This window comes from Mytilus galloprovincialis, chromosome 9 (assembly GCF_965363235.1).
Source record: "Mytilus galloprovincialis chromosome 9, xbMytGall1.hap1.1, whole genome shotgun sequence".
Classification (NCBI taxonomy): Eukaryota; Metazoa; Mollusca; class Bivalvia; order Mytilida; family Mytilidae; genus Mytilus; species Mytilus galloprovincialis.
The window spans coordinates 13,863,415-13,879,262 of NC_134846.1; the positions used below are offsets into that span (position 1 = coordinate 13,863,415).

A 15,848-nucleotide genomic window follows, 5' to 3' on the forward strand; every position below is an offset into this window, starting at 1 on the left:
AAGCTAATTTTGTTTTAATTTCATTATGGTTGAGTGTGTCTTTAATAACTGTTAGTATGATACTGGGCGATTCATTATAATCTGTAACCGCATTGAAGACGTATTTACAAAATAAGATTTACATTAAAAAGCATGTGTTTGAAATAAATAAAAAATGGTCTTGCTCGCGAGTATTATGCACGCATGATATAACTGCATTACACGTCTTTTGGCGTAGTTTGTATCAAATACATGTATATCAAATATATTGTACGTGCTTATCCTTATTTTAGCTTTTTTGTAATGAAAGAATGTAGAAGTACAATCCTATGCGTGTATTTAACAACGTGAACAATATCCGATATATGTCGTAGTTTTTCCGGCTTTCCTCCTGTTTTGAAAATATATTGATAATATCTAATCGCCAAACACTTGAGTATTATATCCGATCAACTTGGTTTGACAGATTTTCATTTAATATGTTACTTGCGAATAGGATGTGTACCAACTAGTTGGGTTAAAATGGATAGGCTGTGTTTTGTTTTGGTTGTAACGGGTCTTTTGTTATACTGCGCAGAAGAGAGCGTCAGCGGTAAGCTTTTCGATTTTGCATGTCCTTTAACGAACTTAATTCATATTTTAAAAAAAAAACATGATTGTGCAGTTTTTAAAAGTCCTTTAATATAAGAATTCGAAGGATCATATGATTTACATTCAACGTTTTTATCGGATATTTTTTTAAAGGACACTTTTTAAATGAAATTTTTGATTACTCTTCTGCCAATATACATTTCTCGTGCGCCAATCTACATATTTCTTACGCCAATCTACATTTCTCTTACGCCAGGCAACATTTCTGCAATATGCCAATCTTGAATCATTCGTCTTCTACAGTGAACATCAAAAATTTAACTGTAAATTATTTCAAAGTATAAACGTAAACTGAAAAGCTTTCCGTAAGAATGCATATGAGAATTGTTTATTCTGAATTTTCCAGTATGCAGCAAACAGATAAACTCGTCAGTTGGAACGATACAGCCACCAAAAGGCCGGAGGAATGTTAACTGTACATATGTGATCAATAATCCTTCTGGAGATCCAGTTATATTAAGGTTTCTTAATATCAACATTCAAAATTCATCAGGCTGTGTAAAGGGTTATATAGAGGTAAACTATCTCAGTTTGTTTTTATGTTTTAGTGACTCGTTATTAGAAAGAGATTATGTAAAAACAAACATATTACAAGGACAACTATACTACGTACAGGATACTACTATAAGTATATTACGTCATTGTGAACGAAGAATTACAGCAATGTCGCTAGTTTGAACAATGCATCAAATAAAATAGAATTACAAAAGAGAAACTATTTAAGAGGCTGCATGACAGTTTGCACACTTTTGCAAACATATAGAAATGAATAAGACCTAATGGTTTACAAACTAGCTCTTATCAATCTTTATAACATAATTTATTATACTTTTATGGGAAATTTAAGATAATTTAAGTCAAGATGTTTCCAAAGTCGTACTCGTTTGATAATTCTACATATAGCTTGCTTCTCCACATTACGCTGTATGTATACGTTAAGGAACCATTGCAACAACTTTCTTGCACTTTCAGTCATCGGAAACTTCATCCTTTACCTAAATGAGTAGATTTTAAGTGTAATTGTTCATGCCATAAAACATCTCGGTGACTGGGAAATAGAAATATGGTTACTTCAGTCACCCGACCGACAGGAAAACCATGGCCAATCTGGGGATTCCGTTTGACTGTGAGGTGGGTGTACAAGTATATAGACACGCCCCGTCATAATGGGGAGGTTTAATCCGATCCCACGTATTCAGAGAGTGATATGTTCTTTGTACATCAAACAATCCTGGCAACTGCTTGAACTCTTTCACGGATCCGAAGGTGGTCTGTTCCAAGCCAAAATGTCTATTCCTATCCAATATACTCTCATTTTCAAGTGGCAGTCCAAACTTCTCCGACCTTCATCCCTGATGGCCTGTTTTACTGTAACAGGACCTGCCTATTGGATATTGTTTGTTTTCGTCCTTAACATGTTTGAAATACTTGCCACTGGAGGTTAAGCAGCCAACACTCAATCACATAACTAACCTAATAAGAACAATCGTAGAAACATTTCGACATATCATTTTTGTACATTTCCAATGAAAAATATAGAAATGACAAAGCATTATTAGAAAAACGCGATTTAAAAATTTAGACAATAAGCAACTTCAACCTCACTGAAACGGGTCTGGAAATGAGTAAATAAAACATTTCAGACAACTCATAAAATGAGGACAGAAAAAGTAGTTGGGTTAACGACAAATTGAACAAAAAAGGCAACTGCATTGATGTAAACCACTCATCGAATGTGTTCAATCGGTTGACACTGGAATTGTTGAATGTTGTGATAATAATCCCGTTCACACGTGTGTATTCTAGTATGCCATGGCAAGGAATATAATCACAGTGATATTTTATTGTATTGACATGCATCTATGTGTTAATTTGACATGCATCTATGTGTTAATTTGACACGCATCTATGTGTTAATTGACACGTATCTATGTGTTAATTTGACACATATCTATGTGTTAATTTGACACGTGCCTATGTGTTAATTTGACATGCATCTATGTGTTAATTTGACATGCATCTATGTGTTAATTTGACATGCATCTATGTGTTAATTTGACACGCATCTATGTGTTAATTTGACACGTATCTATGTGTTAATTTGACATGCATCTATGTGTTAATTTGACACGCATCTATGTGTTAATTTGACATGCATCTATGTGTTAATTTGACATGTATCTATGTGTTAATTTGACACACATCTATGTGTAACTTTGACATGCATCTATGTGTTAATTTGACATGCATCTATGTGTTAATTTGACACGCATCTATGTTTTAATTTGACACGTATCTATGTGTTAATTTGACATGTATCTATATGTTAATTTGACATGTATCTATGTGTTAATTTGACATTGACATGCATCCATGTGTTAATTTGACATTAACATGCATCTATGTGTTAATTTGACATGCATCTGTGTGTTAATTTGACATGTATCTATGTGTTAATTTGACATGTATCTATGTTTTAACTTGACATGCATCTATGTGTTAATTTGACATGCATCTATGTGTTATTTTGACATGCATCTATGTGTTAATTTGACACGCATCTATGTTTTAATTTGACACGTATCTATGTGTTAATTTGACATGTATCTATGTGTTAATTTGACATGTATCTATGTGTTATTTTGACATGTATCTGTGTTAATTTGACATGTATCTATGTGTTATTTTGACATGTATCTGTGTTAATTTGACATTTATGTTCTTCTTCGCTATACTCATACGAACATAAAAATTGTCTTAATAATACGTAAATAAAACAAAAAGCAATTTGGGATGAGAAATTGTACTGATCAGTTTAATAAATAATAGAAATAAATTGTGACAACTCTGGTCATGTAAATCATGTAAATCGTGGTCTCTGGGTCTCCGAACATTGGAAGGAATTCTACAAATATAAAAATGTTCAATCAGAAAAAGATATAACTGCAATTACATATCGTGAATGCAAAATATACGTGTCGAACTGATCAGTAATTTTTTCTCGACAAGAGAAAAGGCGCGAAATCTAGATATATATGTGTGAAAACCGAATTACTGATTTAAGCGTATGCGAATATTTATACGCCAAATTAAGAAATGAATGTATCTATGTGTTATTTTGACATGTATCTGTGTTAATTTGACATGTATCTATGGTATTTATGTGACCTATGTCTATTATTATTTGTTTACTTTTCTCCTAGTTTAAAGATGGTACAGAAGACACAGATAAGCCAGTTAGATTTTGTGGAAGTTCCATTCCTAGACCTATTTTTGCTGTCTCTGGTGTTTTGACACTGACCTTAGTATCCGAAGCTCCTGTCGATTCCAATACCTTCAAGGCCGAATTTTACAGTGCGTATAAAAAAATAACCTACGTATTCATAATAATCAATAATGGAGTATTTACTCATCACGTAAATATAATTATGAGGGTCTGGATGGGGTTTATAGAATAGAGAAAAGTGGCCAAATAAAACAAAGAATAGAGAAAAGTCAGCAAAAGTATAAAGAATAATAGGGAGCAAAAGTATAAAGAATAATAGGGAGCAAAAGTATAAAGAAGTATAAAGAATAATAGGGAGCAAAAGTATAAAGAATAATAGGGAGCAAAAGTATAAAGAATAATAGGGAGTAAAAGTATAAAGAATAATAGGGAGTAAAAGTATAAAGAATAATAGGGAGCAAAAGTATAAAGAATAATAGGGAGCAAAAGTATAAAGAATAATAGGGAGCAAAAGTATAAAGAATAATAGGGAGCAAAAGTATAAAGAATAATAGGGAGCAAAAGTATAAAGAATAATAGGGAGCAAAAGTATAAAGAATAATAGGGAGCAAAAGTATAAAGAATAATAGGGAGCAAAAGTATAAAGAATAATAGGGAGTAAAAGTATAAAGAATAAAGAATAATAGGGAGTAAAAGTATAAAGAATAATAGGGAGTAAAAGTATAAAGAATAATAGGGAGCAAAAGTATAAAGAATAATAGGGAGCAAAAGTATAAAGAATAATAGGGAGCAAAAGTATAAAGAATAATAGGGAGCAAAAGTATAAAGAATAACTGTGGAATATAAAAGAATAAGTTTATAGGATAATGATCTGAGAAATGAAGGATGTACAGAATAAAGAAACCAGCTTATTACTGTACAGAAAATGTTAACTGAAAAATCTTATTCTCGAGAATTTTACAGAATAAATATTATTATTTAAAGATATAAGAAAAAGCGTTTGGATAAGAACTTATCTCTGTGATCTTATGACAAAAAGGTGAACGTTCACTTTCCCTTTGTTAATATTCATGGTTGCGATGATGATTTTCAATATGCATTTGTTTTGTGGAGTATATTTCTAAACAGGTGCGATTTTAAATGTTTGGCAGCGAGATCTAAGTTTCCAATGAGCTCTTAATGAATTTATCTCAAATATGTATACATGAATGTTTTTTGTGGAATTATGATAAACTTCTCATACACAAGAATTGTATTTCATCGTCGTATTAAATGCATCCGGCGTCTCCTATATTAACCATATTTAAGATATTTTGGATTGGTCATGCTTTAGTTTCTAATTAATCAGAAAAAAACCATATCTACTTTTTTTTTAAATTGTTATTTGGATGGAGAGTTGTCTCATTGGCACTCACACCACATCTTCCTATATCTATCTACTGACTTTTCAACAACTTATTTCTGAAGTGATCATGCTAGCTTATCTTGTTTACCATTGTAAAAATATTTATTGATGTTGAAATTTTAATTGACTGTGTCGTGGTTTTGAAATTTCAAGTTGAAGCCTATTGATTTTTAATATAAAAGGATTTTTTCTCGGTTGATTCTTATTTTCAATAACCACATTGATATCCTTTCTACAGACTGTTCAGATTGTATAAAGAGGATCAACAGTACAGACCAATCATTAGATTATATCTCTGATCCCAATAGGGACCCATTGGTCACAGACTTGGTTTATCTTATTGAGAACGATCGTCCAGTAATACTGAAGTTTACATCTATTAATTTGGATAAAAGTAAAGGATGTACATTTGAATATATTCAGGTAACTTTATGTTTCATTCTTCTGTTACAATTACATGTATTTAACTAAGTACAAAAGATTATCAAACAGAAATTAAAATAGCTTTCATTGACTAAATTATACTAGTGAATCTAGCTTGGTCAATTTTAATTCGGAAGCGGATATCCATGCATAACGATAGAGCTACCTACTTTCTTACCCGATACATTACGATTTTCAAGCAGAAATGGCGTATCGCTAGTGTCATACATTTATAATCCGTTTATAGATACATTAATAAATTTCGTCATCCTGTTTACCCGAATATAGAAAGTCCCTGGTTACCCGAATATAAAGTCCCTTGTTACCCGAATATAGAAAGTCCCTGGTTACCCGAATATAAAGTCCCTTGTTACCCGAATATAGAAAGTCCCTGCTGAATGAGAGGTACCAAAGCGAAGAAACATCACCTTTCGAATCAGCCTAAAAAGAACTACAACATGTAAAACTATGAAAAATAATTGATCATAATTCCGACGCGCAAATCAAGAATGATTCCTTGTAACGGCCAGCATATTAGGTTTCATAGACTCTGAAATTATCATCGATCTTAAGGCCTTGCGGTCATAAAACTTTCGAGTACGATTTTTGTACTCAGACTCAAGAATCAACCAATCAAAATGCTGGATTTCATGTTTCGATCATGATTTTTGTGCTCCGAGCACTGAGCAAAGTTTTATGACTTCAACCCAACTACCGTTTTCCCCTTATTGGTTGATAAATCTTTTGCTTTAACAATTATTTTTTTCTATCCCTTTTTGAAACAGATTAAACAGGGAACTACCTACAACTCTCCAGAAATAGGCACTTACTGTGGGAAAGACATACCAAAGCCAATTAGTGTACCTCCAGGACAATTTTCTATAATATATCATACAGAAGAACCTTTCGGAAATCATGGATTTACTGCTTATATCTACGAAGGTATTATATATATTTTGTCCATTTGGTCGTAATGCTCTTGTCCTTTATAACACCGAAGGTTGAAATCTTTATGATTTAAAGCTTGTCAAGACTCTGGCCGGACAATTTGAAATATAAAATATGGTAAAAACAGGTCTATTTTTTTTCTCTTTGGATGTTAGTTATGTTAGTTCTGAGCTAATTGTATTTAACGGTAGCGTTCTGACTGAACACAGATATATTCAAATGTCTTTATTATAAGATAATGTTGTTGTAAATTTTGCGTTTTGTTTTTGTAAATTAAGGTATATTTAAAAAATAATAGGGAATTGTATAACCGTGATAACTACTCTTTTTGGTGTCTTTTGTCTGAAATTCATCACTGTATGTTATTTATATAGATAATAGTACGCAATTCTTACCAATTCCTAGTCAAGTTCTGGAAGGAAAAGGAAAATATGTCGAAGATAGAACATCAAAGACAGGTATATAAACTATCACATAACTGTACAATAAAAATTGATGATACATGTACCTAAATAACACAAAAAAAAACGTATGATACCGATGTTACAGTTAAAATGTATAGCTAACTATGCGGTATGGGCTTTGCTGATTGTTGATGATACATAAAAAAAATGTATGATAGCGAAGTTACATTATACAACATATGACCCCAAAGTTACAGTAAAACACGTAATTTGATACTGATGTAATAATAAGCAGATGCTCCGCAGAACGCAGCTCTATACGACCGCAGAGGTAGAACCCTGAACGGTTGGAGCAAGTATGGACACAACATTCAAGCTCTAAATTTTGATTGTGATTAAATAGTTGACACAGCATAGGTTTCTGACACAGAATGAATGAGGTCTTATGAACTTTTTTTTTTTACTTTTGAGCAGAACACTATGCTGTTGAATATTAATCATCTAAAAAAAAAACACTTTTTATTTTCTGAAATCTGAAATGAGAAAAATTGACCCCCCCCCCCCCCCAAATTATTTTTCACCGCCACTTTTCCCTTATTTCAAAAATAATCTCAATCCAAATTTCTAATGGAGTTTGCAACAATAACTACTCATTTAAATACTTCATAAAATATTAAAATATAAAATGTCATGGTTAAAATTAATTTTAATTAATACGTATTAACTTCTAAAAAAACAAATGCATTGGGAATGTGTCAAAAGGGACACAGATGATGCCCTCGCTAGCATATAACGTTATAAAGGGACATAACCCAAAACCTGTAAAAGTGAAGCTGCCAAAAAATGAGCTTAATAAACTGAGTTTAGAGGTAATAAGCATTATATACACATTTAATTAAATTTAGTTGAGACAAACTTAAGTTAAGAGAACAGAAACTAAAAAAATCGTAAATTTTACCAGTTGTAAAGGGGCACAACCCTAGAATGGTAATCAAAGTGCTTGTACTCACTGAATGGTAAAGATTGCTTTAATTTATCAGTTGATAGTAAAGTGAATACATGTATTACATTGTATATTGTATATAGCATTGATTTAAGTTGATTCAACTACTATTCTGGACAAAGAAAGATAACTCCAATTTTCAAAGAAGATTTCATAAAGCATTGGTTTTAGGTGATTCAACAACCATTCTGGACAAAGAAACTCCAATTTATTGTCTGGAAACTACAAAAATGCTTGGTTTTGGTCCCTTTTTGGCCTTTTATTCCTAGACGGTTTGTCCCATAACCCTTTAAATATATCCCAACCTTCTTCTTATGGTATTAAACATTGTGGTACAATTTCAGAACAATTGTAAAACTTATACACAACTTATTGTCCTGACACTAGATAAATGCTTGTTTTGGGCCCCTTTGGGCCCCTAATTCCTAAACCGTAGGGACCATAACCCCCAAAATCAATCTGTGGTTATAAACATTGTGTTAAAGTTTTATTGATTTTATATTTACTTATACTAAAGTTATTATCCGGAAACCATCCGTCTTCGGACGACGCTGACGACGACGACGACGAAAACGTGATACCAATATACGACCGCAAAAATGTTTGCGGTCGTATAAAAATTGTATGATTACGGATGTTACAGTGAAAACATATGATATTGATGTTACAGTGAAAACATATGATATTGATGTTACTGTGAAAACATATGACACCGATGTTACAGTTAAAAAAAACGTATGATATCGTGCGCACCACATCAGTTTCTATGATAGCCTTTTAGTTTTAATTGTACAATTATTCTTATTGTTGTCTTAAATAGCTTGCTATGCTGTATGAGTTTTGATCATTGTTGAAGGTTGTTATATATTATAAATACTTTCTATTGCATAAGAAATCTGTAAATGGGACTTAATGATTTTATACTATTTATAGCTATCTATGTGATCAGTACAGTTGGGTTTTGTATTGCAACTGTCTTCGCAGTCAACGGATTAATCATTTGGAAAAGGTATTTACTGCTATTACAAATACAGTCGAAACATTTACTAAATTTTATCATCGGTATTTGGAAATAATTCGTAAATATAACTCAACATGCAGACATCTTATACGTTCAGGTATTTCACATCCACTCTTTTATGGTAATATTCTTTACAAAGCACAAAAATGTCAGTATTCACCTCAAAAGCTTACAAAACCTTTAAACAGACTTATTAAGAAGGGTTATAGTTACGATACTGTTATCAGGTCATTAAAGATTGCATATTTTGGTTTTAATATTGATTCACTTATAGGGTCTTTGCATCGGAACTAAACACATTTATTTAAAAAAAAGTTGTTGGCATGACACGGGTTATGTTCTTCTCATATATTTTATGAAAGTATGATATTAAACCCCTAACGGGAGGTATTGTGACTGATATTCATATAATGAAGACATAATCTTTCAATCAGTTTAATTGAGGTCTGGAGCTGGCATGTCAGTTAACTGCTAGTAGTCTGTTGTTATTTATGTATTATTGTCATTTTCTTTTTCTTTTGTTACACCTTCTTCGGACTCGGACTTCTCTTGAACTTTTTAATGTGTGTATTGTTATACGTTTACTTTTCTACATTGGCTAGAGGTATAGGGGAGGGTTGAGATCTCATAAACATGTTTAACCCCGCCGCAATTTTGCGCCTGTCCCAAGTCAGGAGCCTCTGGCCTTTGTTAGTCTTGTATGATTTTTAATTTTAGTTTCTTGTGTATAATTCGGAGTTTAGAATGACGTCCATTGTCACTGTACTAATATACATATTTTAAGGGGCCAGCTGAAGGACGCCTACGGGGCGGAAATTTCTCGCTACATTGAAGACCCATTGGTGGCCTTCGGCTGTTGTCTGCTCTATGGTCGGGTTGTTATCGCTTTGACACATTCCCCATTTCCTTTCTCAATTTTTTGTATCTACTAACACGAATACACATTTATATAACAAACATACAAAAACTATGAACATATTTTGTTCACTTAAACTTTAAAATTTATTTTTGTCTGTGTTAATTGACCTTTAAGGTCTTATCTTTCTTTTAAGACTTGTTTTACAGCAGAATGCATTGACTGTGTGGGTAAAGGTAATATCTTTGGCGCTTGCTTGCTAGCTTGACCGTGAAGTCATTATTAGGTTAGGTAAACTACCTCCTTTAAAAGTAGACTTGACCGACAGATAACCAATCTATCTGTCTGTATGACTAGACTTCTCCGAAAGGAGGGTAGTATACCTTACCTAATAATGACTTCATGGTTCAACTAAGAAGCAAGCTAACCAAGTTTCTGCCTATACCTATACACACTCAATGCATTCTGCTGTAATCTTATTTTAGTAAAGGCATGCCATAACTTATTTAAACACATCATTTTTGTTCTTGTACAATGCTTATATGATGTCTTTTTATTCAACAGAAGAAGCAGGCAAAAGAGAAATAAAGTCGAAACCGGTCTTGACAAGTATGCCACGCTACAGAAAAAAGAACAAAACCCACCAGCCGATTATGAGAACGAAAATATAAACATAATATACAACCCAAACTATGTCGTATCTGGCAGTCCGGACCCTTGTGTTATAACAAAAATTGAAAACGTTCACAGTTCTACCCCTAGTATCCTTGACGACGACAGTGAATCACCTTCTAACCTTCAATCAGTGAAGAGCAGTGGGGATACAGACACCGACTATGCTTTAGAAGAAGGCTCGTACTATGTTTTAAATATCGCGTCCAAAAATAAAGCTTTAGTGTCTGGCAAAATGGATGACAAAAAGGAGCGCAAAAAATCCCAAGAATATGCAGATGTTGGATTTGAGGAAGATTCCCGTTTGCATTCGACGGATACACCTGATAAAATGTTTGAAGGAGTAACATTGAAGATAAGTGATGTTCATCACAACCTATAGGATACAGCAATGAACACTAGTCTTTTCGTGTAAATTTATGTGTGCTTACGCTTCAAAGCTTTGCAATCTCTGTACTGTTAGTTTCATTAAGAAGTAGTCGCAGTATATAAAACAATTTGTCTTTTGACAATTTTCTAAACAAAGATAATTAAATACAAAATAAGTAGACAGTGAATAAAATATTGATAGGAATAATTTATGGATACGACAAAACTTAGAATCTGCCATGTCTTGATTCTGAAAAGAAATATGTTGTGGTCATAGTGATTGTGCTGACTATGTGCAATACTCGGATATACTAGTAACATTGCTTAATGTTGCGCAAGTTTCTGCAAGGTCTGCCAGAGTCTTTATTGTAATCCATGAAATGATATGATTTTGTTAGAAATGTGTCATTAGCATGACTTTGATTAAGAAGGTTAAATTTATGCCATTTAAATTTTTTTCTAAATTAAGCAATGCAGAAATACAAGTATACAAGTCAATAGTTATCAAAGGTACCAGGAATATAATTTAGTACGCCAGACGCGCGTTTCGTCTACATAAGACTCATCAGTGACGTTCATATCAAAATATTTATAAAGCCAAACAAGTACAAAGTTGAATAGCATTGAGGAACCAAAAATTCCAAAAAGTTCACTCTCAGATACAACTACACCAACCAATTCAAATGCCCTCTCCGATACGGCGGGGATATAACAACTGTCCGTTGCAAGCGCCTATTCTTTTTGAAGTAGTTTAGTTCTACAGACAGATATATTGTTTATCTGTCGGACTAGTCCACCCTTAAAAGAGAGTACCTAACCTTATAATGACTTAACGGTTCGGCTAGCATCAAGCTAACCAAAAAAAAAATACCTTTACGTACACACTCAATGCAATCGGCTATAACTCACTTGCTGATTAACTCTAACTCGAACAATTCTGCGCTCTCTAGGCATTCGAAGATTAGACGGAGATCGGCGGAATAAAACGACTGACATTATTCTCGTTAGATTAACTCTGTTCAATTTCATGCAATCTTCAACATGCAGATACAAGTTCGGGACATCGGATCATTTCAGCGTCACATATTGCTGTTTAGAAAATTTGGCAACATTGTGAAATCCTCTCTTTCTTTTCTTTTTTTATTTAACTTTGAATGCTCAATATTACCTAGTCAAAAAACGTTGTCAATAGATTTAGCGAGCTAACTAATCTTAACCTATAGCTGTACAATGTAACCTATGGGAATGCAACAAGTGTATAAATCTCAATAACCGAAAATTATACCATAGGTATCTATGGTATAATATTCACAATTATACCATGGTTTTGTTGTGCATGATTTTCGAAAAGAAAAACACAGATGGCAAGACCTAAAGGAGGCCGCCTGAATTTTTAAATTGACATGAACAACAGAGTCAATGTGGGGCCACTAAGCTAAACTGCCCGCTTTGCACCAGCCGATATAAACGAATGCCTAGGGTGGGAATCGAACCCACGTACACCAACTCCGTTGTCCCTATATTTTCAAATAAACAAAAAATTGTCAAGAACAAATTTAAAAAAAGGTATAAATGTGTTAAAATTTAATTATCAAATTATACATGAAAATATAAGTTGTTTTTCGATGATTCAGAATCTGATGTCTACTTAGATTGTAGTCCCATAGCCTCCATTGTACAGCTACACGACTGAATAAATTTGGTAAAAGGGTTTAAAATTGCCGAGGCACATTTTTATGGGGAGGAAGGAGCGGAAGGCACGCCCTTTTCAAGGAGCTTCATGTATGGTAGATGCGTAGTCCTTTTTTTAAATATAGTTTTACCTTAAATGTTGACTTGCTAGATCCCTCCCCCTTTAAAAATCCTGGATTCCCATCCGATTTGATATAAATCCAAACTGTTAACGAGGTTGCTTAAGTAATAACAATTATGTTTAAGAATTAAAATAGAAAGGTTCCTTAAAATGAAGCTGAACATTTTGTTTAAATTATCTAGAATATACATCGCATGCAATTTTAATCGTGGACATTTTGAATTCCGTGTTAATTAATGCGTCGACCTGGGGTTCTGGTACAAATAAAAACGTGGAATTATTCATCCAAACTCACCAAAAGATTCTTGAGATTCAAATTTCCACAGAATTATAAAATTAATCAACAATAAAAATTCAAACATTTCGAACATTTAAGGATTATGTACCCTTCTGTTGATTCAATGCTAAACATATGGAAATTTTATAGAAAATCCACAGCCTTTATCCTTGTTCTATCATATTTGGCAAGTTGATGTGATAGATATAGGTCATTGCATGCAGTGCTAGCATTGATTTCCTTACAACAAGTTTATTAATGTCGTTATTGGTTAAAACAAATAAAAATATGGACCAAATCAAGTACACCTTTTAGGGTGCGCTCGACTTTAGTGACTAAGCACGAGGTATTTTGGAATTTACAGGTTGGTTAGAACTTTTTGTAAAAAATAAACACTAGAACAGCATAGAAAAGCAAGTGAGTAATATGTGTTTCAAATCTTATTACAAAACGCTGTGTATTAAAGGCTGTGAATTTTCTATAAAAATCTTTGATTATTTGCCACAAAGTACTCTTTTTCTTTTAAATGCAATGAAACAGTAAATTATAATGCTTTCCATCAAGTTCCCCCCTTGTATATGTACAAAATGGCCTGTCTCTATTATTCATTATAACTGTAGTTTTGATACAATTGATGTTTAAAAAATTCGTACAAAAATGGCTACAGAAGGGGTCATAAACCTTAACATTTTGATAAAATAAAAAAAAAATCACTAACCCTTTGCAGTTCAACTTTTAATCTGGGGTTCCGGAAATCTTTTAAAATATCTCTTGCAGCCATATGCAGAACATCCAATTTATTTCGACTGTAACGTTACCCGTCACCAATGTAGATGAGCATCCATCGGTGTCGAAAAATCTTGTCTAACTGATGTTCCCGCTGTTTCAGAAGCCCGTGCTTATTTCAGAAAGTAGGCGGAGCTTAATGTGTAAGGTCCAAAAAGGGTAATTTGACTGATTCTTATTAAAGTATTTTTAAAGTAAAAACTAACAAAAATATATGAAATACACATTTTTAAACAGCAATATATGCGATAGGTTAAAACAGATATTTCATATATTTTGGATAGTTTTGTGGTGTTTCATAAATTATACCATAGCTTTTGTTGAAACCCCTCGGCAACCTCACTCGACTTCGTCTCGTGAGGTTATTGCCGGGAGTTTCAACAAAAGCTATGGTATAATTTACGATACACCACAAAACTATCCAAAAGATATGAAATATCTATAACTAAGATCTGCACTCCAAGTGTTAACTGGTGTATTAAAATATGGTAATTTATTGATTCTTGGATCAAGCTGTTAATCCCACAGTTTGGAGGAAGTCTGTTTGTCTATGATTGGATGAGCTTCACGTTCCTTGTAGGTTAAAGAATCCTTGCATATAATATCGGAGATATGCGTGTGTGATTTGTTTGACACCTTTATAATATACCCTCATTTTCAAGTGGGATTTGAAATTTCTGTCTTCATTTTGTCCACCTTAACTTTTGATTGTTATGTTAATTTGTTCTTGTTTTGAATACACAGGAAATTCCTGCTGCTAGACGTTCAAAAGTATGACTCAATTATCTAAGATCTGGCATCAAAAGAAAATTATCAAAAAAAACCAACAACATTAGAGCTAATTTCCTAATGCATGTAGACTGAGACTTTGGTTGTCTAGTTTGCTTTGTGTTGTATAAATGTTTGTTCAAGCATTGTCATTAAGATTATCATCTGTAAACAATATGAATAGGCGGAGTTAGACCTTATACTTCAATTTGATTGGATGTTATCCTGGAGGTTAGGAATCAAAGTATACATGTGTACAGGTTTTACTCGAATCTATGACATAAGATAACCAGCTAGTATATCAGATGGTTCAAAAAAAAAGTCTAGACAGAAAATTGTCACAGGACAACACAGAAAATGAACTGGTGTCACAAAAAAGCCAGGTGTGATTAACCTTCAGGAACACATGAGATCATCTCAGGTTTTTAGTTTTTATTGCACTCTTTAGATTTTCTATGTTTTGTTACTTTTGTATAAACTTGCTTATCTTTTGACCGTTTTGGGATTTTTGTCATGCCGTTGTTAGTTTGTTTTCGACTCATGAGTTTGAATAAGTTTTTGATATCTTTTGAAGCTAAACAAAACATACAGCATTAAAATAACACAGTGACACTGGCAAAACAAGAATGTGTCCACAGTACACGGATGCCCCACTCACACTATCATTTTCTATGTTTAAAGGACTGTGAAATTGGAATAAATTCTCTAATTTGGCATTAAAATTAGAATGATCTTATCAAAGGGAACATGTATACTAAGTTTCAAGTTGATTGGACTTCTACTTTATCAAAAACTACCTTGACCAAAAACTTTAACCTGAAATTTGCACTATCATTTTCTATGTTCAGTGAACCGTAAAATTGGGGTCAAAACTCTAATTTGGCATTTAAATTAGAAAGATCATATCATAGGGCACATGTATACTAAGTTTCAAGTTGATTGGACTTCAACTTCATCAAAAACTACCTTGACCAAAAACTTTAACCTGAAATTTGCACTATCATTTTCTATGTTCAGTGAACCGTAAAATTGGGGTCAAAACTCTAATTTGGCATTTAAATTAGAAAGATCATATCATAGGGCACATGTATACTAAGTTTCAAGTTGATTGGACTTCAACTTCATCAAAAACTACCTTGACCAAAAACTTTAACCTGAAGCCAAAAACTTTAACCTGAAATTTGCACTATCATTTTCTATGTTCAGTGAACCGTAAAATTGGGGTCAAAACTCTAATTTGGCATTTA

General features: G+C 32.9%; 1 protein-coding gene across 1 annotated transcript; it reads left to right on the top strand.

Annotated features, from left to right (window-relative positions):
• The first annotated feature begins 353 nt into the window (after window positions 1-353).
• Window positions 354-11,398, top strand: LOC143044464 (uncharacterized). Its single transcript, XM_076216501.1, has 8 exons — window positions 354-571; window positions 977-1,146; window positions 3,834-3,984; window positions 5,500-5,684; window positions 6,470-6,626; window positions 7,007-7,090; window positions 8,973-9,048; window positions 10,481-11,398. The coding sequence occupies exons 1-8, from the start codon at window positions 502-504 to the stop codon at window positions 10,968-10,970; spliced, it is 1,383 nt and encodes a 460-aa protein (XP_076072616.1). The 5' UTR covers window positions 354-501; the 3' UTR covers window positions 10,971-11,398.
• The last annotated feature ends 4,450 nt before the right edge of the window (window positions 11,399-15,848 follow it).